General features: G+C 56.4%; 9 protein-coding genes across 9 annotated transcripts; 4 read left to right on the top strand and 5 right to left on the bottom strand.

The window, feature by feature from the left end:
- Window positions 1-29: 29 nt before the first annotated feature.
- On the bottom strand, window positions 30-3,622 carry BCV69DRAFT_282692 (hypothetical protein). Its single transcript, XM_025492442.1, has 2 exons — window positions 2,957-3,622; window positions 30-2,466 (listed from the first exon to the last, which is right to left on the bottom strand). The coding sequence occupies exons 1-2, from the start codon at window positions 3,172-3,174 to the stop codon at window positions 153-155; spliced, it is 2,532 nt and encodes an 843-aa protein (XP_025348354.1). The 5' UTR covers window positions 3,175-3,622; the 3' UTR covers window positions 30-152.
- Window positions 3,623-5,065: 1,443 nt separating this feature from the next.
- BCV69DRAFT_248528 (hypothetical protein) lies at window positions 5,066-5,463 on the top strand (the record flags this gene model as incomplete). The annotated part of the gene is made up of 2 exons (XM_025490298.1): window positions 5,066-5,165; window positions 5,276-5,463. Coding segments are annotated over 2 exons (288 nt in total), but the record flags the coding sequence as incomplete, so codon positions are not given.
- Window positions 5,464-6,150: 687 nt separating this feature from the next.
- On the bottom strand, window positions 6,151-9,045 carry BCV69DRAFT_277235 (hypothetical protein; the record flags this gene model as incomplete). Its single annotated transcript, XM_025491142.1, has 6 exons — window positions 6,151-6,276; window positions 6,394-7,062; window positions 7,141-7,782; window positions 7,861-8,615; window positions 8,689-8,971; window positions 9,043-9,045. 6 exons carry the CDS (start codon window positions 9,043-9,045, stop codon window positions 6,151-6,153), a joined length of 2,478 nt encoding a protein of 825 aa, XP_025348352.1.
- A 323-nt stretch (window positions 9,046-9,368) lies between these two features.
- On the top strand, window positions 9,369-10,696 carry BCV69DRAFT_290259 (NTF2-like protein; the record flags this gene model as incomplete). The annotated part of the gene is made up of 3 exons (XM_025493706.1): window positions 9,369-9,389; window positions 9,506-9,773; window positions 10,256-10,696. 3 exons carry the CDS (start codon window positions 9,369-9,371, stop codon window positions 10,585-10,587), a joined length of 621 nt encoding a protein of 206 aa, XP_025348351.1. The 3' UTR covers window positions 10,588-10,696.
- Window positions 10,697-10,853: 157 nt separating this feature from the next.
- Window positions 10,854-13,383, top strand: BCV69DRAFT_282686 (pseudouridine synthase). Its single transcript, XM_025492441.1, has one exon. The coding sequence runs from the start codon at window positions 10,994-10,996 to the stop codon at window positions 12,887-12,889; it is 1,896 nt and encodes a 631-aa protein (XP_025348350.1). The 5' UTR covers window positions 10,854-10,993; the 3' UTR covers window positions 12,890-13,383.
- Window positions 13,194-15,895, bottom strand: BCV69DRAFT_298965 (hypothetical protein; the record flags this gene model as incomplete). The annotated part of the gene is made up of 2 exons (XM_025494280.1): window positions 13,194-15,533; window positions 15,617-15,895. The coding sequence occupies 2 exons, from the start codon at window positions 15,893-15,895 to the stop codon at window positions 13,194-13,196; spliced, it is 2,619 nt and encodes an 872-aa protein (XP_025348349.1).
- A 1,001-nt stretch (window positions 15,896-16,896) lies between these two features.
- BCV69DRAFT_282684 (hypothetical protein) lies at window positions 16,897-20,359 on the bottom strand. The gene has a single exon (XM_025492440.1). It carries the CDS (start codon window positions 19,930-19,932, stop codon window positions 17,236-17,238), a length of 2,697 nt encoding a protein of 898 aa, XP_025348348.1. The 5' UTR covers window positions 19,933-20,359; the 3' UTR covers window positions 16,897-17,235.
- A 177-nt stretch (window positions 20,360-20,536) lies between these two features.
- Window positions 20,537-22,280, top strand: BCV69DRAFT_282683 (hypothetical protein). Its single transcript, XM_025492439.1, has one exon. The coding sequence runs from the start codon at window positions 20,715-20,717 to the stop codon at window positions 22,095-22,097; it is 1,383 nt and encodes a 460-aa protein (XP_025348347.1). The 5' UTR covers window positions 20,537-20,714; the 3' UTR covers window positions 22,098-22,280.
- Window positions 22,265-23,405, bottom strand: BCV69DRAFT_293710 (hypothetical protein). Its single transcript, XM_025493845.1, has 2 exons — window positions 22,960-23,405; window positions 22,265-22,856 (listed from the first exon to the last, which is right to left on the bottom strand). Exons 1-2 carry the CDS (start codon window positions 23,255-23,257, stop codon window positions 22,468-22,470), a joined length of 687 nt encoding a protein of 228 aa, XP_025348346.1. The 5' UTR covers window positions 23,258-23,405; the 3' UTR covers window positions 22,265-22,467.
- Window positions 23,406-23,768: the final 363 nt, after the last annotated feature.

Genomic DNA, 23,768 nt, shown 5'->3' with positions numbered 1-23,768 from the left:
CGCATCGAGCGATGTCGTGTTTTTTTGAGCTCCACTTTGGATTGACTTTTGGCATGGTATGATATTGCTCGCGTGCATGCATGAGGGAAATGGAAGGGTACTTGAACCGGACCTCTGCCTCTGCCTCTGCCTCCCGCCCATGCGCTCCTACACTACAAAGGGAGGGCATGTCCTGCACCCGTCTCCTGCTTCAACTCCAGCTTATCCACTCCAGCTTCCGGACCGCTACCGCTACCATCACCCTGACCCGCCGCACCAGTAGCCGCCTCGGCCGCAACCTGATCCTGCCATTCCATCAACAAGCTCACAAATCCAATATTAGGGCTCACATCTGTCCTCCTCGCCTTTACAAAATCGTACGCTTCACTCAAACTCCATCCTTTAGACCTCATCAAGTATGCAATGACCACTGTAACGCTGCGAGATTTTCCAGCTCGACAGTGTACATAGACGGGTTTATGCTGCGAGTGGGCCGAAGAGATAAAGTTGAAGCCTGTGCGAAGGTGCGAGAGGACATCCAGGGCTTCGACATTGTCGTAGAGGGGGAGCTTGAGGTAGCTAAAGTCTTCGCCCAGGGAGAGGGTCTCGGTGTTGCCTTCCTCATCGCCGAGAGCAGCAGCGGCACCAGCGCCAGCGCCGACAGTGGCTGTGCCGTTCTCGTGAGTGCTGAGGAGCACCGCACTCGTCTCACCAACGGAAGAAGCGGCCCTGTCTTGCTCCTTTGCTGCTCCGCCCTTCTTGCCACTCTTATCGCTCACCTCTACCGCACAATTCAGAATTGCCTTGACACCTCGGACTTTGAGCTCCTCCACCTCCTCTTCAGTTGCAATGTCTGGACCGAGGTACAGGAATCCGGGCACAATCTCCGAAACGTCAAAGGCGGGCTTGCTGTCATCGACCATGCCTGGATGAAGGGGCGAAGGAGATAGGACCTTTGTGGCGTGTGATGGCTGCTGAGAGACGGGCTCTTCAGTAAAGACGCTCCCACGCCTGGCTAGAGCTCGATCCGTCTGCGCCCTTGTCAGTCCTCCACCGCCAGATCCGCCGAGGGCCAGACTGGCAGGATTGAAGGGGAGAGACATGTCTGCAAAGCTGGCTGCCGAGGGACCAGATTGAGACTGCAAACGGGCGAGATTCTGGAAGGACATCTCTGCTTGAGGAGGGGAACGAGAGTAAGGGGCACCTCGAGGGTGATCTCCCGACGCAGAACGACTAGTGGCGCCTCTGACTCCGGGAGGGAAGACTTGAGAGGAAGGTGTACCGGCAGCATTGAGACTGAGACTCTTTCGGCCTTCGCCCGTGTCTAGCCGCGCCAGGGAAGGTCGCCCTTGCTTCTTGCCTGGCAGCAGAGTCGGAGGTCGCACATAGCCATCCTTTGGCCCACTTGACGATGGGGAGCTGGGACCACTAGAACTCATCGGAGACGAGGATGCGAATGAACCCAAGGAGAAATTCTTGAAGTCTGGAAGGGAGGAGGTGCTTGCTTTTGCATTCTCTGCTGTCTGCGAGAGTCCATTGGTCGAACTTGTGCTCGCCCCAAAGCCCTCCTCTTCACCACGCTCTAGCCAGCTCTCTGCCGCGGAGCTGGAAGCCAATCCAGAGAGGTCCTCAGTGTACAGTCCGACTCCTCCACTAGAACCTGCCCAAGAAGCCTTGATACCAGCGATGGCAGTACAGAGAGCGTTGGAGGCTTCCAAAGCAGCAGCGGTAGCAGTAGCTGCCCTATCGCCATCTTCACAGACGACAATGACCTCTGACTTTGCCAGCGTCTCGATGACCATTGGGTCGGCGGCATCGCTGCGATCGGAGGTCGTAGTTCTTCTCGCCTTGGGAGATACTGGCGAGGATGCAGCCGCCTCACCGTCTTCGGACATACGATCGAGGATCTGTTGGAACTTGCGCTTGCCTGCTGTGGTGGTGATGTAGGTGGAGAGCTGTAGCAGAGGGGAGGAGCTCGCCACTGCTGCTGCTGCTGAAGCGTGGCCAGCAGCTCCACGCCCAGCCATCATGGCGGTACTCTTCTGCTTGACGCCGCCCGTGGGAGCGGGAGCGGCAGAGGCAGCAGAGGTCCGCTTGATCCTCTTGACTATAAGGCTGGGAAGGGCAAGATTGATGGAACCGATGAGCCTAGTCTGCAGAAAGGAGTGAAGTGGACGGAGGTCGAGGATAAGGAGAGGAGGCGGGGCAACGAGGTGATCGCTTGAGGTGGCTAGAGGAGTGTGGGCAGAAGCAGAGACTCTCCCGATGATGTCTGGATCCACCTGGTCGTGGGAGGACCGCGATCCCGATGCCAGTAGCGGCATCTGATGGGTTGCCGTGGTGACGGGATGCGATCCTCGAGGTCGATTGTCGTCTTGCCTGCGTTGCTCCTCGCGGTGATTGGCAGACAAAGTCTCGGCCTCGTCTGAGGTCCCTGGTGGAGGGGCGGCCAAGGCGGAGGAGGCTGCGTTGCTCCTGCGATTGCCTCTGCTTCCGTCGGTACCCACCGGACCGCCGTGGTTTTTAGTTGCCGGGACAGCGGGGCGTGGCCGGAAGTCCGCAAGCAGCCGAAAGGGGGGGGGCCATGGTTGAGGCAGAATGGATCAGGATGAGACACAGAGCATTGACAGAGGAGAGGGAGAGCCAAGCAGGTGCAAGCCGCGGGCAGTGTTGCCAAGGACAATTGTCACAAGACCGAGGTAGCGCGAGCGGCAGGAGCGATGCGTAGGGCACGGCGTGGGCCACCGGTAAAACATCCGAACAGCAAGGCGCAAGTTGCAGAAAGCCACGTAGGAGGGGGCCGTTGCAGAGGCGTCGAAGGCGTCACGGGGGAGCAACCATCGGAAAGGAAGACGGAGAGGACAAGAGGTCAAGAGGATGGGAGAGTAGGTGAGAGCGGGGGAAGCGTCAGTAGCGGCGAGGTGAGAACAACACACAAAAGCAGTTGCCGTTGGTATCCATGGCCTTTCTTACTTACGCCTCTTTTGGGTACGGAGCATTCACGGCCTCTCCTCCCTCTTCTGTCAGAGCCCTGCCTTCTAGACTTTGGTGTGCGCCATGCTGTGCAGCCTTAGCGCCTTGCGCAACTTGCTTCTGTGCTAGCTCCAGGCGCGCCAGCAGCGCTGCCCCGTCCAGGACCTGGACGGCCCTGTCCGATGCGGGCAACGGCGGGGCGTTCCTTGAGGTAGACGACATTGAAAAAGGGGTTGAAGGAGCGCTGACTTTGATTACCCCGAGCGTAGGTGCAACGTATGAAGATGAGATACGACCAGGCTCAGGAAGACGGAGAGCGGAGGCGGAAGTGAGTGCCGGTTGAGTGGTGGTCGTAGACGTGAAGTGCTGCGCAAGAGGAGAGACTGAGGACAGGCGGCGGTATGAGAATGAAATGAATATCTATGTCTAGGAAGAGAGCAGGCTTCGAGGCTAGCAGAGGTCCTTTGCGCCTCTCATTCAAGCAGCACCATGACTGTCCTTGGGAAGAGGTGAGATGGAGAAGGGAGAGCGACGTCGCAAGAGGGTAGGCTTGTGTCAAGCTGGTTGGTGGGGGGCTCCGAACCTCGACGCAGGCAAGCAGGCAGACAGGCAGGCAGCAAGCTTGGACGACTCGGAGTGTGGCTTGGAACAGAATGGGCGTGACAGGGAGGACCAAAGTCGATGCGGGGCAACAAAAAGCATCCGGTGGTACACAGACAGGCAGAAGGATGCCGGCATGCCGGGGAGCCGGAACGGAAGTTAGGCCTCAGCTGAGCCAGGAGCTTCGAATGCCCTCGTGGCAAGAACGCCTCTGTCAACTACCTTCCATCTGGCCTGGGAGCGAGCTGTGTTTCCCCTCCTTCTGCCTCGGCAAGGTACGTCACAAGGTGTCTTGTCTCAGTCTTGTACCGATGTCCTCTGACGCTGTCCCCTTTGTGATCGCAATGGCGCCTACACGCCTCCTTTTCTGACGGGCCAGGCGTGTGTGCGGGCCCAGTGCAGTGAGGCGAGGCTGATCGCTCGCCTCGGAAAGGGGGTTGAGATCAGTGCGCGGTGGGCGTGGGCCTGGCCTGCCTGGCTGTGTGCCCTGGGCTTGGCTTGGCTGGCGGGCGTGGCAGTGGGATAGGCTATGCCCTGGCTCACGCCCGCCCAGCGTCCCCCTCCCTCCCCCCTCTACACACACGCACACACTGTACGCCCTTCCCCCACACACACGCTCACCCCCGCCTCGCCCCCCCCCGCGTACACCAATAGGCTCACGCCAACACCAACACCACTCTACCTACACCACAACACTACACAACCAAATGTGAGTACTCGCGCGCTAATTTGGGCGGTTCTAGAGGGATGGACAGGACAGATTGGGCGCAATTGGCACCGAGACCATCCATCCTCAGCTCGGCATCGTCGTCGTCGTCACCGCTACCAGCCAACGCGTACGCGTGGACGCACGCCAACGCCTGGCTGCTCAGCATGGGTAGCTATCAGCGACATGCTAGAGCCTCAGGATGGTCGACAATCATCCTGGGGATAGATTCAATGGAGGGATTTGCCTCCGTTGAAGGGCGGACGACGCGATATCAACACGACCATGAGCCTGGTAGTCCCAGGCCCAAGATGCTCGACGGAAAGAGAAGAAGGACTGGTGACGCCAACCTTGCAGTGGAGAGAATATGCGCTGACGACCATCGCTACCACTCCTCATCATCATCACCTCCATCATCAATTCTTCTCTGCTCGCCTCTATCTCCCAATTGCATCCATCCACCTCGATACGGAACCTCCCTCTACGTTCCACTTGCAACGCCTACGCCTACCTTCTCGCGTTCCCTCGACGCGTCGTGACCATTCTGCAACAAAGAACTACAATGGCTCCCAAGAAGGAATCGTCTGCCGCCGTCCCCAAGAAGGGCGCCAAGAAGGTGAGTCGCCATGATTTGAGAGGAAGAGGGCGCAGATAGCATATATGCTGCTTCACTTGGAGCGACGCGTCTGTACCGCGAGTGGGTGACGTTCCTATGAGGCTTGGCATGTCGACAGACGTCTGTCTCGATGGCAGCAGTCATTACGGTCGTGTGTTGAACGATCTCGTCTCCTGCCCGTTCCAAACTACCAGGACAAGGATGCCCCCAAGCGACCTCTCTCCGCCTACATGTTCTTCTCTCGCGATGCTCGCGAGAAGACCAAGTCTGACAACCCTGAGGCCTCGTTCGGTGAGTAGCCATAGCCATAGCAAGGGAGGCAAAGCCAGGATCTTGCGCGTCATTCATCGCTGCTGAGGCAGGCAAGCTGACTTGTCCTCCCCCCTCTTCTCCAATTCCAGGTGAGATCGGCCGACTCCTCGGAGCTGCATGGAAGGAGATGAGCGACGCCCAGAAGAAGCCTTACATTGACATGGCTGAACGCGACAAGGTGCGCGCCGAGACCGACAAGGCAGCCTATGCCAAGAAGAATGGTGCTCCAGAGAAGAAGTCCAAGAAGTCAAAGGCAGCCGTCGATGAGAGCGACTGAACTTGAGGAACGTGCAACGAGGATTTCTTGAGCGAGTCTAGGAGATCTCCATCTCAACTTGAAGAGCTACAGCGAGCGCGTTGCTTCGCACTCGTCTCTCCTCTTGGGCTGGATTGGACTGGCGTACTCTGCAGCTCCCAAGCTCCTCGACGAAGCCCCTCTATGCTCTTCTAGCCTGCGACTTGCGGCTTGTACCAACCTCTCTCTCTCTCTCTCTTTTACCTCCGCACGACTCGACTCGACTTGAAACGAAGGACCGCCCTCCCAAACGTGTAACTGTACCGCTACTTTTCCCTCCCTCCCTCTTTCCGTTTTATGCTTTTCCTCACTTCACCTCTTCTTACTCCCTCGATGTTACGCACCGAGTCGATTCGAGTTGGTCGACTCCCCTTTTCTCTTTCAGGCGGTTGTTCTTTGTGTCCCTCTTTCCAATTTTAACCCCCTACTCTTTCACTCTGCGCTGCATTGCGCTGCCTGATAGGTCGTGTGATAGCTCTTTGTTTCCCCATTCGAGAGGGCCGGGAAAGTCAAGAGGGGGAAAAGATCGTAGGATCGCAATGGCATCGCATCGTATTGGTTGTTCATCGAGTTGTATTGTCGCATATCGCATGTGGTCTGGATTGGATGGAGGGGGGGAAAAAAAAAACGACCGCAACCTTTTCCATTCGCTCCATTCGTGAAGCTCGTTCAGACTTCGCCTTCCTCCTTGTCGTCATCATCGGCTGCGTGAGCCGATATGCCGCTACTGGTAGGTTGAGGTGCTGGCGCATTCCTGGCATTGTGCTGAGGCGAGTCCAAATCGAGTTTGGAGCGCTGTGTAGTTCGGTCCAAGTAGCGGAGGGGAGAGAGGAGGAAGAATCAATGAGCAAGAAGTCAGCTTCCCCCACCCCCGTCCGACTGCCAGCTCCTTGAGATTGCGACCACACTCACCTTCCTCGCAGTCTCATCGCCCACTAGCTCTCCATCTTCCACACCCTCTCTTCTCCTCGAAGAGCGCTCCCTCTCCCTCTCTCTACTGCTACCATTCCTCGCATCGTCATACTCGTATCCGCCTCGACGTCGATCGCGATCCTCCCTGCGTCTAGTCCGGTCCCTCTCACGCTCCTTGTCCTCGTAGTCGGCACTGTGACCATTACCGTTGCCGTGAGCATGTGCATGTGCATCGCTCTTCCTCTTGCGACCGCTATCACTACCAGCCCGATCTCCGCCTCTGCCATCGTCGGACAGGGCAGCAGAGCGTCTCGAGCTGGCCATAGCACTGTCGGCTCCTCCCCTTGAAGACGTGACAGCAGCAGCAGCAGCCCTCTCCTCGGCCTTTTCCTTCTGCCTCTTGCAGAACTTATCCCACGTAGTCTGCTTCACCTCTTCCCTCTCCTCGACGTTTGAAATCTCGTCGTCCAGTTTCCTCCACTCGCGCATCTTGAGGGACTCGATCGTCTCCCGGACCTGCGCGAGGGGGACGCCTTCTTCGGCTAGAGCTAGGAGGGAGTCCGGTGCGGATTTCTTCAGGCCGTACCGGGCATCGTCGATGAGATGCCTGATGTGGCGCTCGTGACGTTTGCGAGCCTCGCGGGCGAAGCGAGAGGCAGTGTGGTGTAGCTAAAGTGAACAAATGGATCAAAAAGAGGAGTCAGCCTCGTAATGCTTCGTGTGAACCCAACTCGAGTCTCTACTCACATCTTCGTAGACTAGTCTCAGCTCGGTATCCTCTTTGGCCACAGAAGACCACCTTTCTTCCTGTCCAGCATTCTTCAGCCCGACTTGGATCTTTGCGAGGAAATCCTCCCAGGTCGTCTCTTCAGTCACTCCCTCCCACTGCCTGTCGCCGACCTTGATCAAAGCCTCGACAGAAGCCGTCCTCGCTTCGACGCTTCTGTCGCAGGCGTCGATTGTGTCGAAGAAGAGGTCAAGCGGCGTGGACCCCTTCTGACCCAGCATAGAACTAAGCCTCTCATCCTCCTTCAGACGCTTGTAGACCTGTGGCCAAGTAGTCTTGGAGTGGATCCAGCCAGCCTCCCTTCCTTCAGTCATTAGCTTCCTGAACTCGTCCCTCCTCTTCCTCTCCATCCTGACCCTTTGCTTGTCCTCGTCTTTGCGACGATCCGATTCCTCGCGCTCGATGCCGCGGATGTACTCCTCGAAGACAATGAGCATGTCGGCTACCTCCATCTTCGAGAGATGGGCGTCCTGCTTCCACTCTGAGGACTCGAGTACTGTTCGATGGGCGTCTCGCCAGCGCGTCGTTGTGTCAGCCTCGAACGTCCGGAGGAGGGACATCAAAAGATCCATGTTCCGGTGACGCATCTCTCGAATGGACGACTAAGGGGAGGAAGGGCCACAAGGGTGAAGTCAAGGTCAGAGCAGTCCTCTCAATATCGCCACGCATCTGTAACTCACCTCTTCCACAGCCTTCAGCTCCTTTTTCACTTCCGCCCAGAAGCTTTGGCAGTCTTCATCTCCAATGGCATCGACAGCAGCTCGAACTTGAGGCTGATCGCCGAGCAATTTCTTGACGGTCCGCCATGAAGAATACTCTTTGAGCTTCTCCTCTTTCGCTGCCTCTCGCAGCACCTCCAGCACAGCAGGTCGTAGCTCTGCCTTCTTCTGCCCCCTCTCCTCCTCTTGTTGCCGCTTCAACTCTGCCTGATGCTCATAGAAGACGGCTTTACGATCCGCCACGGTCCTCAACGACTTGTAAAGAGGGTCTGTGATGAGGTCTCGCATCGTCTGTTCCCAAGTGGCAGTGGCGGTGATCCCATGACTCTTGAGAAGGAAGCGGAACGCATCATGAGGTGACGCGAAGCGCTGATTGTTGGCGGCTGGACCTGTAGGGATAGGACCCATTGGTGGAGTAGATGTGCCAGCTGCTGGGCCCGAGGGCGGAGGCCGCATGGGTGGAGCTCCGGGAGGTGGGCCAGGGCCAAAGCCAGGCGGAGGACCTGCGTAGATTTGCCTAGGCGGTCCGCCATTCGTGGGAGTCAGATTCCCCAGCTGCGGAGGGGCAAGAGGAGGTGGCCCAGGAGCTACTCTGGCAGCTGTTGCCCCTGTCCCCGAAGGCGATGATGCATGTGCGGGAGAAGCAGCTGCTGAGAGCGGTTGGGCAGGCGTCCCTGCAGCAGAGGAACTCTCATCGGGGATGGCATCAAAGAGGACTAGAATGAAACAACGTAACTACGGTCAGCGTTGATGATCAGCATCTTTCTTCATGCTGCTGCGAGTTCTCACCTTTGACCTCTTGAGGTACGTTCCATGTCGTCTCTTTTGTATCCGAATTCACGTAATATTCCCTTCCTTTATCAGACTTGTACTCTTTCCACCTGGTACTTGCGATGGCCCTCTCCCTGGGAGTCTTGAGTTCATCTGGCTTCTCCCATACACTGCGCTTCTCGGCAGAGTGGAACCAGTAAGGGCGACCTTCGGCATTCTTGTACTCCTTCCATGCGCTCGTGGAAGATGACGAGGGAGCGGCCGCTGCTGAGCCCGGGGAGGCGAGCGTGGGCGTACTCGACTGTGAGCAGGTAAAGAAAGATAACGTCAGCACGAACGGAGCATCTCTAAAGGCCTCGCTGCAGTACTCACCATGTCGACGAAGGAGGAGCTGATGGTGGGAGTGGTAATTGACGAAGAAGCCGAGGATGAGAGGCAAGTCAGTACGGCGCGCAGATTTATTTCGGCGGAAAGAGACGCAGAGCCGACGAGCAAGCAACACCTTCCGGTAGTCGTTGCCGGACCTCACTTGCAGTCCAACCTCATCAACCGGCATCAACGATACGATAGTCCCAAAGGCGCTGAGCTTCCTTATAAGGAGCCCGGATCCTGCGTTCATCGATCGGGAGACTTGGAGACTTGAAGGGATCAAAGGGTGATCGCACTCCAGCTAGAGTTGCCAGGCGGACTCAGTCGGCATGACTGAAGCTCAGCAAAGAGTGAGTACAGGACGCTGAGCCTATAGAAAGCTGCAATCTGGCATCGACAATACGACCAGCGTCTGACCATGGCCTCTCTGTGCTCTGATTCCTCAACTCGTCCCACTTCATGACAGGAGACTCGAATCCTCTTCGACTATGCATCGCGCTGCGCAGAGCAATTCGTCTCCCTGTACTACTCGGCATCGGACTCGCCTTCAAGATCTCAGCTGATTCCTACGCTGTATCTGGACACTTCGACGATCGTATGGAATGGCAACCCTATTCAAGGTGTGGCCGGAGTAGCTGAGCTGGTCTCGAGGATGCCTTTCACGAGGTACGAGGTGCAGAGTGTAGACTGCCATCCGATGGGAGGTGGGCAGGGAGGTACTGGGAATGCTCAAGGTGAGCTTGCACATCGTATGAACGCAAAGTTGGCGCAGGGGATTCAATCTGGAGAAGAGCAAGCCCCGAGAAGAGGAGCCAGGCCCTCTGCTCAGTCGGCTTGTTTGAGCACGACTAGGTCCACAGAGGGGCACAGGAGACCAGTCAGGAATCCTCTCTTGGCTCACATCCTCCGAACGGTCATCCTCGCAAGTGGATGATGCTGTCAAGAGCTCTGTGCTCTGGAGGAGGGGCAGAACAATCCAGACGATCGACTGCCAGGGCTTCTCTGAGATCGCTGTGCACTCCTGCCGGTGAGATCGAAGACGAGACGACCCGTAAGCGATCGTCGCTCCATATTAGGGTTCGCGGAAGACAAAGACCAAAGCTCTTCCATCGAGTAGTATCCGGAGCAGACATAATCATCAGAGGCAGTGTCGAGCTTGAGCTCGTATCAGGCATCATGACTGACCCCCCTCGATCACACCTCTCGTGCTCCACAGGCCTACAGCCGCCTTCACTTCTTCTGACGGTCACGGGCGTGGTCACACATCACACACCCTCTTCACATACTGCTCTACCACCAAGTAATGCTCCTGCATCTGGCAACAGCAACAAGAAGTCGGGCCCCAACAATTACGATTCCAGTCTGCCGCTCGAATCGCTGCCGAGAGGCTTCAGTCAGAACTTTGTCCTTGTTGATGACCCGGCAAAGAGGGGCGAGGGAGGAGTCGTGGTCAGTGTTGAGGCTGGCGCTGGTCCCAAGGGAGGCGGAACAGAGACTCTGACGGGTAGATACTTTGTCCTGGCGGATGAATTCAGATTCGTAGGATAATGGACGGACGTGGAGCCCAAAGAGCAGAAGTCGATACGGCAAAGTGACATTGTCGCTCTCAGTTACCGATCTGAAATCAATCATACCCAAGCATCATCTTAAACCATCTCAGCATCAGCATCAGAGCAGAGTGTCATCGTCTAGACAGAATGTCTTCGTATTTGTATTTGACTGTGCGAGCCGATTCGCCCACTTTTCCTGCTTCCGCTTCCGAGTTGTGGGATTTTGGCATTTGCGCCGCGAGGATCTTCCTGTTCCTCGCCTTCCCGTACGAACCTACTCCACTACCGCCTGTCTTCCCACCCTGTCGTCCTGGTATCGCCGTCTGGTAGCGAGCACTTCGAGGCTCTTACGTCCGACAGCATCTTCGTCCATCTTTCCGCATCTTCCAGCAGCGCTTCGCAAGATGGCAGAGCAGCAGCCAAAGGTCTCTCCCCCGCCTCAGGCCCAACCTACACCTGTGGGTGAAGAGGTCGCTGCCGCTTCCTCTTCTTCGGCTGTGCCGGCAGGTACAAAGCGAGCTGCGTCTCCCACCGGAACTGACGCTACAGCAGAGCCTAACGTAGCTACCGCTTCGTCGTCCTCATCGTCTGCCCCAAAGCGCCCGCGCCGCATTGACAAGCGCGGTGACCAAGACCGTGAAGCCTCCCCACCCAGAGCGACTGGTGCCGACGGAGAGAACGACGACGATGCCGAGAAGCGTCTTCCCAAGCGCCGTGCTGCAATCTTGTTCGGCTATTGTGGTGTAGGCTACTCTGGTCTGCAGGTGAATCCGGGAGTGAAGACCGTCGAGGGAGACATCTTTGATGTTCTGTGCCAGGCAGGATGTGTCTCCAAGGAAAATGCCGTGAATCCGAACAAAGTCGGGCTGCAGAGGGCTGCTAGGACCGATAGAGGAGTGCATGCTGCGGGCAATCTTATCAACCTCAAGCTCATCCTCAATCCACCGGCTGTGCCCTCGGGAGACACAAAGGAGCTCATCGACCACCTTAATGGAATGCTCCCGCCCCTGATTCGGATATGGAATATCGTTAGAGTGCAGTCGGCCTTCAACGCCCGTGCCTCATGCGACTCGAGGTACTACCAGTACCTTCTACCTACATATGCCTTCCTGCCACCAAGGCCAGGATGCGCAATGTGGAAGATGTTCAAGGGTTGGGAAGACAAGGAAGAGGAAGCAGGTGGAGAGGAAGGCAAGAGGAGGCTCAAGCAGGCTCTCTATCATCCCTTCTGGGTTGACGCTCTCAAAGAGTACGAGGACGCAGTGGCAGCAGCCGTGACCGCTGTGTCTGAGCCAGCGAAAGAGGCAGACGCAAGCACAGAAACAGAGGCGAAGGTGGAGCCGGCCGTCAAGAGCGTCGAGGAGAATGGAGCTGATAGCGCCACGAATGGCGCAGAAGCTGCTGCTCCTGCCGCCGAGCAGCCATCCCAATTCAAGAGGGATACTGTCCGCAAGCGTCAATGGCGCATGGAATCCGACGAGTACGGCCGCGAGACTCTCTCCCGTGTCCGCTCCCTCTGGAACTATTTCCTCGGCACCAAGAATTTCCACAACTACACCGTCGGCAAGCCCTTCAAAGATCCTTCTGCCAAGCGCACCATGAAGGAGCTGGAAATTTCTGATCCCTTCATCGTGAACAACACGGAGTACGTCTCTCTCACGCTGCACGGCCAGTCTTTCATGCTGCATCAGATCCGAAAGATGGTCGGTCTTCTCGTCCTCGTCGCCCGTTCTCCCGCGCCAGAAACTTTAATGAAGGAGACGTTCAGCGCAAAGAAGATCCACGTTCCCAAGGCCCCCGCGCTGGGTCTTTTGCTCAACTCGCCCGTCTTTGGAGGATACAACATCAAGGTCCGCCAACACAATGCCTCTCTCGGTCCACGCTTCGCTGCAGGTAAATTGACTGCTGAAGAGCGCGAGGAGCAGAAGAGGGAGGAAATCACCTATGCCCCTTTGAAGGGGGAGATGGAAGAGTTTAGAATGAGACATATCTACCAAACGCAATATGAGACTGAGGAAAGGGAAGACGAGTTTGCGAAATGGCTCAATTACATCGACGCAATCGTCGGCAATGATTTCCTTTACCTCAATGGAAAGGGAGTCATCCCGCCAGAGTCGGTCGTGGGTAGTGGAGCTAGTAAGAGTGGACAGCCCAAGAAGGAGCAAGAGAAGAGTGAGATAGTCGGGGCAGAGCAGGGCAAGGAGAAGAAGATCGCTGGAGCTGGAGGGGAGGCAGAGTACCATGAGAGCGACGATGAAGACGACGTCGTCGCGGGCAAGGGAGCTGATTTGGAAGGCTGAAGAGCAAGGTACATGCAGATTATCATCAATCGATCCCTCACCTCAATCGTACGATGGAGCGAGACGATTACGCGCGAAATGTATTCTCTACCGAAACCGAAAAGGCAAATATGTGTAGCAACGTGAACGTCATTTAGTAAGCGTATCGTCTAGGCAACAAGTACAGGGAGACTATTTACAAGTGTGAATGCAAAAGGGAAAGTCTATGCGCGCGGGGAGAAGCGGGGGTCATCTATCGAGTCTAGAAGGTCTATTGGTAGGGTAGAGCAGAAGAGGGAAAGATGGGAACGACGAGATGCCTGCTTTACCCCACCAGCGCGAGCAGCTGCATTTGCGTCGTGACCGGCGGGATAGCGACCAGCAGTAGACAGAGTGCCCCAAAGAGGATGAACGACAGCGATGCCACCGCCATGACCCTGGGACGCGCAATCAAGCTCGAAGCACCAATCGCTCCCGATGTACTTCCCATTGCTAAACCAACAGTGAGATGATCGTCCATGTCGACTGCCATGAGCTTGAAAAAGGGCTCCTTCAGTAGAGCGGCGATGATCCCCGTGACGACGACGAGGATGACGCAGATGTTCACATCGCCCTCAAGTGTGTCTACTAGCTCGATTGCGAGCGGGGTGGAGAGGAAGCGCCCTGCAAAGGCGAGGGAGCGCGGTTGATCGAGCGTTATGAGAGAGGCAAGGGCTGGGCAGAGGAAGAGGGTAAAGATGACCGAAGGGAGCAGGCCGATGACTAGACGCACCCCGCACTCGGCCAGATCGCGGCGGTAGCGGTACAGCACTACACAGAGGGCGAGTATGCCGGCGTCTAGGAGCGATGACAAGATGTCGGCTGCGCCTGGCACAGGACCGTTGTAGCCTGCCGGAGCAAAGAGCTTGTCGTACTTGGCATCGACGTTGTAGTGCGTCAGGAGAGTCTGCTTGAGCGAGAGACCTTTGATCTCGCCTAGTGCCCAGAGGATGAGGAGCGTCATCGCAGAAGTCGTCAGAATCGGATGGAGGAAGCGTCTGATCTTGGCAGGCACAAGTGTGATAGCAATCCAGAAGGTGAGGACATTGACTGCCAGAAAGAGAACCAGGGAGTGATCCGATGCAAAGAAGAGGGGCAGGCCAACGAAGAAGGCGATGAGATAGACCATGGGTGAGAAGTACTTGATCATTCGATCGGCGAGGCGATCGATCGCATCTGGCTCTCCGTCTGCAGCATTGCTGATCGCGGATGCTCGGCGAGAGCGTCTACGCTCCCGTGGACTGATAGGCTTCTCTTCTTCGCTTTCTGCTGCACCATCTGCCTCTGCTGTGTCTGGAGTTCCCTTCGTAGATTCGTCAACGAAGGTAATCGCACTTGCCTTCCGCTCAGCAAGGATGGGTGAAGGATCCGTACGCGCAATCTCTCCAGGCTGAACCTCAGGCATGACCATAGATCGGACGACTGCGATGACATCCTGCGCCTCCTCCTGTGGTGTTGCACGTGGTGCAACTCCTCCCTGTGCAGAGTTTGCAACTGGCATGACCTCGATCTCATCAGGTGCGATGCTTGAAAGGAAGACGGGATCCGGGTTTTGAGCTGGCGACTCTCCATGCCAGGTAGGTCTTCGTGCCAGCGAGAAGTCTGGAGAGAAGATAGACTGGGCTGCCGCCGTCTGCGATTCGTGTGGTGGTAGCACGGTGGTTCCTTTCATTTCCATGGTAGGAGGCTCTGATGGCGAGGTGACTGGTCTTCTAGATGATGGCAAGACGCTGATCGAGCGAGTGTGGACGACTGGGCGGGTTCGAGACCGAGATCGCTGAGAATGAGGTCTGTGCTGATGGCGCTCGTGTAGTCGTCTGAGGGACTGCATATTGACGAGCTCACTGTCGAGGGTGATGATACCCTGCTGTCGAGCCTGCTCTCTTTGCACATGCTCGACGTGCTCACTACGCGCTTGGGAAGCGAGCGTCTCTTTGGTTGGCTTGTGTGACATGCTGATCGAGATTGGCGCGATGGAAAGCCTCGTGACCGTCTTCATGCCATTCGCAATGGCGCCGAAGGCAGCATCTTTGCTTGCACCTGCTTTCGGATCGTCAGCACTGTCTACCCTCTCGCTGTCCGATGTTGTGGCAGATGAGTTGCGACGAGATTGCCACTTTCTGATGACAGCATCCATTCCCTTGCACACCAGAGTGGGGAGGACAAAGCCAACCACTTGAGTGAGCAAGAAGAAAGCAGCGATGATGCCCACCTCTCGTCCAGGCAATACCTCCCTGGCAGGAATGGAGATGAAGGCAGGAGTGAAGAGCAAGCTCATATTCCTCAGCAGAAAATCGGAGGGCGGGCCGATGAATGCCATTACGGGCCTGACAAAGCGTCCCTCATGATTGTCGTTGTCCTTCTTTGGCGAGCCAGTCTCTCCTTCTACCGCAGCTGCTTCCACATCCTGCTCTGGTGCTGTCTTTGGAAACTTGAGCGACAGCCCCTCGAGAAGAAGCAAGAGACCAAAGGTGACTAAACAGCCAACGACCGGTCCGGGGAATCTGAGGCCGGGTATTGTGGAGACGAGGAGATCCAGAGACCAGCAAACCACGAGTATGCAGAAGCAGCCGATGGGCACGTGGATCCAATTGGTGAACAGGGAGCCGCGACAGTCTTCCCATGCCTGTCGGTCGGGGTAGAGAGATGACACCAGGAGGACAATCAGAACTGAAGTCTACTTTGTTATCGATGTTGCTCTGGACTCACCAAGATGATGGCCTCTTTCACGTCCTCCCACCCTCTAATTTTATCTGTCGCAGTATCCAGAGCCTGACTCGTATCTCCTAGGTCCGGATTTCCCCCCTGTATGCTCGGCGTGGTGGCTCCGGATGCACGCTGAGTCTTCTCGCTGACATTCCTAGTCTCGTTCACATTCGATGTTCGATTGGAGTCTGACTGCCCAGTCGAGTAGCCCGTAGTGGTACGAGTGATGGCAGCAATGATTGCAGTCGGTGAATCGGGCTCGGGCGTCTGTCTAGCTGACATGGCACTTGTTGAGCAGTAAGGTGGGGGCAGTGAGCTCTAGGTGAGAGGCAAAGGTGGGGCAGGGTGCAAGTGGTGTAGCGTGGGCGGTGGCAGTGGGTCGTGCAAAGGAGACGCTACGTGGATCCGATACTGAGAAGAGTTGAGCAAGGAAGACAGGTCAGAGCAGAAGGGGAGATGTGAAACAAGGACAATTGCGAAGAAGGAAGGACAGAAGCGTATGGGAAGGACAGCAGCTGGCTGATCATCGCTGGCCCTTTCTCGTGCGTGATAGGTACACCCAGATGTGCTGGAGCATGGTGTGCGGTGGCCTTGCAGGCTAAGACTCCCTCCTGCCATCGGAAGCGGAGGTGCAGAAGTGGCCGTACAGCAGGCCCGTCCCTCCCTCTCTAGCCTAGCTCGATGATCGGGTAGGCATTCATTCGCCGGACCGGTAGTGCCCTCTACTGCCGTGAGCTTGACCATCTTCATCCATCTCCTCGTGCATCTTCCGCCGACCTTTCCGGATCAGAAGTAGGAGATAAGGATGTGAATGCCAAGAACGTCAACTTTCAAGACGTAGCACGATCCTCCAGTCTCAACGGCAAATGCCGGCTCGAAGGGCCCGTGCGGAATCCTCTATTTCCCCCCTCCTGGACAACTGGGTTTGATCACCCAGCACCCAGATCTGCCACGCGCATCTCACTCGACTCCGTCTCCCAAGCAAAATGTCTTGGCAGCTTCACCTGCGCGGAGGGAACAGACATTCGCATGACATCAAGAAAGGCAAGCAGCCAAGCCTTTTTGCCCCCCTCTCTTCGCATCGACCGTATCGCTTCGCTCATGCCAAGGGATGGAACGCAACGTTGAAAGCTACTCAATCTCTCCGCAACCCCCAGAGATCTATCACACCACCCAGATTTGGAGGGTGGCACGTGCTGTGCTGTGCTATGCTGTGCTATGCTGTGTGCTGAGTACTGTGTACTGGGACGCACTATCGCGGAATATTCTCCGAGAGGCCTGCCAAGCCTTTTTCGCTCCTTCTCCACTTGTACGTACACCACAGAATGCAGCACAGCGCAATGCAATGCAACTCGGCCTACGCGATGCTACCCAAGCTCACTGCTACGCAAGGGTGGCGTCTGTGTATACATTCGTGTACCACTTGGGTGTGGATGTGTTGAGTAGCTTTTTGCCAAGAAGTGATCGGGGAGCATGGCGCGTGCGGGAAAGAGGCGGCGGTGGCGGCTCCGAAGTGGGTCGGTGCATCGAGATGGAGAGGTGTATTGATTATGTTACAGATGAACTCCATGGCAAATACTGGCGCTTCCCTTTACTTGGGCAACACTTTTTTCCTGCCGACGTTACGCCCATGCTCTGCTTTGGTCGCCCCTCCTGGGCGGCCCGTCCGCAAAGGGATCGTCCCTCCTTCGCCTGAAGCCCCCCTTGCGATCATCGCCGCCGCCGCCACCACCACCCGCTCTCCTTTGCGGTCCATCGTCCCTCCGGCCGCCTCTCCTATCGTCCCTCCCGTCTCTCCACCTATCTCCAGATCTCTGTCCCTTGCTCTTTCCTTCCTCCCCGCCCCTCCCTAACGCCTGCAACCTCTTGCTCCTCCCAACCTTCATCGCCTGCAGCACAAATTCAATTGCCTTTTCCGTCCTCAACTTGAAGTGCTGTGCAAGGTTGCGTTGAGAAAAGGCTAGCTTGCTGCGAGAGTTGAGCCAGATGTACATGCAGAGGGCACGATGAAGACTTTCGAGGATGATGAGGATGGGAGCACTGCTGGATGAGGAACGATCGGGAGCGCTGTTGAAGGGGTTACGGCCGGGGATGTAGTTTGCGAGCTCGAGGACGGAGATGCTGCTGTTGGCTGACTTGTCGCTAGCAGCTGGCGAGGATGGCGCAGCAGGGGAGGCTCGACCTTCACTGACGTCGACGTGGTCGACTTGCGAGCGCTGGCGGTCCTGCTCCCACCTCGCGTGCATGGAGAGCATTACATCTTCAACTTCGACAAGGGAGTCCAGCAGCTTCTCCTTCCGAATGATCGCCTCGATATCCACAATCTCACCCCGGGCATACGAGGCTACCATTGCCTTGAAGCAATTAATCAAGATAGGATCGCGCACATTGAGTGGAGCGTGGCAGAATTGGGCTTGCTCGCCCAGTGTCAAAACTGACTGTGGTCGCTCGCCAGAGGCCAGCGTTCTTGTGTCTCCGGAAATAGTACTGGCTTCATGAACCAGAGGCCCAATGTCACTTTGCTGTCGGAAGGAGCCGAGGACGTAACGACTGGTGTCGACGTCACACAGCAGGGACATATCTGCGTAGATGTCCGTGTATGTCTTCGCCATGCCCTCTGGTACATCACTGTCCCGGGCTCCAGCTTCTCTCTCTTTAGCCTCGTCCTGCGGGTCTTCGAAGGAGCCCCAGGGCGATGGGCGACCAGAGTTCCGTTGCGCCATCTCTTTCCTCTTCCTGGCAGCAGCGTCTATCTTGCTTTCCTCCATCTTCCAGTGATCCTTTGGCAAGACGACAGGTATAGAAGGAAGCATCGTTGAGAGGACGTCAATGGTGCCAGGCAGAGCCGCAATCCTTGCGTGGTTGATGTGTCGCATCGGGCTCTCAAGAGCAGCTCGCAGCACAGGCATGTCGTCTTCTGACATCGTGCAGACGACACCTCCATCTTCGTCCTTCTCGCCCCTCTTCGTGCCATACCTCCCTGCTCTTCCTGCAATCTGTTTGATCTGGCTAGCACTCAGGGCTTCCATCTCCTGCCCATTCCATTTGAAGGTGGTCTCGAAAATCATCCGCTTGATGCGTAGGTTGAGACCCATGCCGATGGCGTCGCTCGCGACCATCACGTTGGCCTCAACACCTTCGTTGAAAAGCCTAGCTTGCTCTGCTTTGACCTCAGGCGGGAGGTTTCCGTATGCTACTGCGCACTTCAGTGGAGGTTGTCCTGGCTGCACAGGCATGGCTTCGATCCTTGCCTTGAGACCGAAGATGCCAGTGCGCGAGAAGGCTACGACACAGTCGCCCGGTCTGATCTTGCCCAGATCGCCATCCAAGCTCTTCTCTGCGACTTTCAAAGGTGTGAGACGCTCGTAATTGTGCACCGTCAATTCGTCGCCACAGGCCTTGGCTATTTCCTTGATGAGAGGCACCACTGAAGCCTCACCACAGAGATGCAGCTCTTTCGCTCGAGCGCCAAGGAGAGCATGGGTCCAGGCATACCCTCGTTGCTCATCGCCGATCATCTGAATCTCATCCAGAACAAGAACGTCAAGCGGTCTATTCGCCTCGAACATTTCGACTGTACAAGAGGTCAGTCCAGTAGAGCCGATACCGAGATTCCTGTCCTCGACCGCTTGCTCCTCTTCACCAGTCTTGAGGTTGCAGGCTCGAGGGGGAATGTTGCCTGCGATTTTCCCATTGTTGATGCGCTCCCAGATCTCGTGGGCTAGAAGACGGAGAGGTCCCAGGTACATCCCGGAGTTGACTTGACAGAGGCGGACGAGAGCATTGTGCGTCTTGCCGGAATTGGTTGGGCCTACATGAAGATGTATATGCCTCTTCATCGAGCGAGCTGCAGGGTAGAGAAGATGCGGCCGCACGAGGGAGGTCAATGATCGAAGGCTGTCCAGGGAAGTAAGCATGAGTCGAGTTGACTGCAGGAGCTCAGCAGAGCCTGCTTCAGCCTCGGCAATCTGCGTCAGGCCGTCTCGAACGAATTGTAGGAAGTCCCGAATGTGAAGGCGAGTGAGAGCATACCTCTGCGCTGTTTCGCCTCCACTGATGCGGCCGATCCCTGCGAATGCTGAAGCTGCATCTGCCAGCAACGGCGAAGAAGCTTTTGACGCGTCCTGCAATATTTGTGACTTTCTTCTGGATGCCCACCTCTGTATCAGCACGTCAAGTGGTGACCCGTCATTGCTTGCCTTGCCCATATCTTGTCTGACCATAATCTCTTGCAACGGCTCTCCCTTGAGACCGATCGCCTCGAAGCGATTTGCGAGGTACAGATCCTTGGAGAAGCTGCTGAGAGTATCTTGTAGCATCGTCTTGAGCTGCTCTACCGAAGGCGGCTTCTCGATGGAAAAGTCCACCACCGGCCGCTCACGCCCGTCCGACGAGGAGGAGTAATGATTTGGATGCGGTCTCTTGGGCCTCGAAGAAGACGCACCTGACCGGAAAGAAGGCTGCTTGTATGGAGGTCCAGCGCGGTTATCATCTCGACTGCGAGGGCCAGTCTTGGTGTCCCCAGCCCGACGGAGAGCTGAAGAGGTTGCAAAGAGGCGGCAAGGCAAGGCATGTTGCCGATATGCAATTGCGCATGCCTGTGGCAAGGTCAGACTTCTTACGGCGCAGGCCGGCCTCGGCAAGATTCTGACCGCCGTGGACAGTGACGATGTTGTCATCTGGCCCACTATTTGCAGGGAGGCGTGGCAATGGGTATTTGGGAGACGGATGTGGTGATGAGGATGGTATTCTTCAAGGAAAGTCGACTTCGGTCACTTCTTCTCGCCCGCTCCTCGGAAATTCTCATCTCAGCACGAGCCGCCGCCTTCCGCCGCCGCCGCGTGTGTGGGGCCGCCGCACGAGGCGACGTCGTATTTTGACCTTCGCGTCCAATCCTCTCTGACCTTGTCCCTTTTTCTTACGCTCCCCCTTCCTCACTTCATCATGCCGCCCCGCTTTGGCATATCGGCGCCCAAGTGCCCAAAGTGTGACAAGAGCGTATACGTCGCCGAGCAGGTGAGTACTGGCCAGAGAGTGGGTCGCTCGCGTGGGCTGAGCGCGACTCCACTTACACGTCCCCTTGGTCTTTCCCCGTTCCGCAATGGTCCTCCTTCCTCGCCCGTTGCAGATCATTGGCCCTCAAGCCAGACCGTACCACAAGTCATGTCTGACCTGCGTCGTATGCAACAAACGTCTAGATTCTACGCTCCTGGTCGAGCATGACGGACAACCGCTGTGCAGGCACTGCCATCGCGATTCTCTAGGGCAGGGCAAGGGAGGCTTCAACAAGGCGGTGCCCCTCCGTGCCTCCCTACCTCCCAGTCCGCCCAAACCTAGCCAACCTCAGCGCTTTTCTCAGCAGTATGCTCAAGAGCTACGAGACGAGGATGAGATGGCAAGGAGATTGACTGGCATCAACATCAGGCCTCGAGAGGGCAGCACACACGCGAGCGGGCAAGCCGCCTTCTCGCCCACCAGCGGCTCTTCCTCCTCCTTCTCGCCTTCTGCGCCACCACCGCGGCCGGAGAATCCTACGCCATCGACAGCCCTAGCACCCATGACCGCTTCGCAAACGTCTGGGTCGTACTCTTCTTCTTCGGCCATCTCCCCTTCTAGCTTACCCTCAGCAGCGGGTGACGAACCTCCCAACCAGGACTGGAGGGAGGTGGAAAGCATAGACGAGTATATTGCCTCTTCGGCCGGCATTCCGAATGTTGTTCCGAGAAGTACAGCATTGAGAGGCGGCGCGGATGGTATCAATAGAGCGCTAGGAGCGTCCCAAGAGCAGCCCACCTCAACACGGTCGGCGGCTGAGCCGAGACCTGGCTTGACACCTCAGCACACGCCCACCTTACGATCTCCGGCCTACATCCCCTCTGGCGACGAATCCCCGCGACGCAGTGGCTCAAGACCCCTTCCTCAGCCCCCTACCCACGCATCCACTAGCAGTCACCCCTCAAGCGTCACTCCAGCAGCTGCAGCTCCTGCTATTACCAGCTCAGCAACTACTGGCGGTCTACCTCCCCCCGCCCGCCGGACCCCGGTCTCCACCAGCGTACCATCATTCAAGACAGCCCATGGGCCTTACTCTTCTACAGCAGCTCCCTCCTCTCCCTTTCGCTCTCAATATGGCAATCTTTCCTCTTCTACCTCTTCCACTCCTACCCGGCTAGCAAATGCCGTCTCATCCGGAACACCCCTCTGTGCCCGCTGCCAGCGCCCAGTCTACCATGCCGAGCAAGTAATCGCCGCTTCAGGCGCAAGGACATGGCATCGTCCCTGCTTGAAATGCGAAGAATGTGGTAGTACACTACAGAAGGGCTCGCTTGAAGAAGGACCAGTAGGGAATAGCGTACATGATGGAAGTAGGAGTGGGGAGAGCTATGGACAGGGATGTAATACCTTTTGCAAGGTTTGTTATAGGAGGCTCTTTGGACCAAGGGGAATTGGGAATGCGGGGACGAGCTTTCCCTCCGCTGCTTGAACTCGGATACCTGGGCGATCCTGGCTGGAACAGAGGCCCTGAGCTGAGCATTGCATAGGTCCCTGCCAGATTGTCCTCTCTATTGTACATTTAATAGCAAAAGCTCGCGCAACGATTAGTATACCCTGCAAAGTTCAGATCAGAGTAAAGCAACTCGGACGGGTGTTCGTAATATGAATGGATGCTCATTTGTTGGTTTGTGTCGTCGGTCTCTACATGGACTTAGAGGGGGTACACCCACATTGCCATTGGAACTGTTCTGGGGTATCATCTCCATGTCGTCGGTCTCTACTTGAATCTTGGATCGAGCTGAGCTCTTTCGCTACTACCTCCCTCCTGGAGACTTCATCTACCTCCGTCTGATCGGCCTCTACGCAGTCAGTCCCATGAACTTTGCCGCCAGGTCAAACATGCCCATAGTCAATCCCTCGAAATCGTCTTCCTCATACCTAAGCTGTATTCCCGTAATAGCCGTAGCCGCAACATTGATCGCCGCCTGAACCTCTCCACCACCTGTGATTTCACCCTTGGCTTCTTTCTGATGGAACAATGCAGCGGCATTTCTTACGGCGGTTGCGATGGTGTAGTCGTGAGAAGTGCTGCCGTCGACACTGCTTCTAATGGCTGCAACGGCAGCGGCGTGACCGATCTGCTTGGTAGTGACAGGCCCACCTTCTTTGACCTTGAAGGCATCGGCTTTCATCTTGTCTTCATCGACATGGTCGAGATCGTGGATGTTGAATTGCGTGGGTCCGTTAGCTTTAGTGTGATGAGCAGAAGGTAGGTGGCAGTATCAGCCGTACTACTACGGGTGTGCGGTAGGACAGACAGCCTCTCATCGACCGTAGTGCTCTACACTCACCTGGGTCATAGGGACCAAAAGTCTTGCCCTGGTCTTCATCATCTCTCTTGACGTCTGCTCCACCACCACCACCACCACCACTGCTCCCTCCTGCTCCACCACCAGCATCCCCATCGCCACCGCCACCGTCACCGCCATTGTCATTGTCATCATCGTCATCGTCATCGTCGTCCTCATCATCATGGCTATCGTCATCTCCATCACGGTTCAAATCGAGACGAATGAGCTTGCTCGGGTCAGTAGGATGCTCCTTTACAGGCACAAATCGGCCGTCCTTCATGACGGCGATGAGTACCATCTTGTCGGTAGGCTGGGGTGTGCGTGAATGAGGTGAGTATCGTGGTGGTGATGGTGAGAGTGAGATCGGAAGTGAGCGTGGTGAAGTGAGTGAGTGGGTCTGACAGGGAAGCAAGGAATGTATAGGTCTAAAGAGAGCGAGATGAGCTTTGGCGTCGAGTGTAAGTGAGTACCAGTCAGCGTACGTGCCTGTAAGTTGATGTGCGCGTAGGTGCGTTTGCTGCTGCGCCCCATGCTTTGTAAGCAGACTTCAGCGAGGACGGCTCAACAAGCTAAGGCATTTGCTCACACACATTTCTTCCCTTTGTAATGGTCACATCGTCCAATCTCATACCCAGGTCTCGTCGAGCTCTCTACAGTTCGCCTCATTCTGAAATCCTGCACTGACATTATCAATCTGTGCTTCTTTCCTACTTCCGTCTCCTCCTTTCTCGCGCCGCTTGGACCTTGGCGGAAATGCGGGGCAATGCGGGGAAAGGTGGGGGCGAAACCCGACGCCCGAAGCTGCCATC

Source organism: Pseudomicrostroma glucosiphilum (genome assembly GCF_003144135.1).
Source record: "Pseudomicrostroma glucosiphilum strain MCA 4718 unplaced genomic scaffold BCV69scaffold_6, whole genome shotgun sequence".
Classification (NCBI taxonomy): domain Eukaryota; kingdom Fungi; phylum Basidiomycota; class Exobasidiomycetes; order Microstromatales; family Microstromataceae; genus Microstroma; species Microstroma glucosiphilum.
This window is presented reverse-complemented; position numbering and strand designations above follow the sequence as displayed.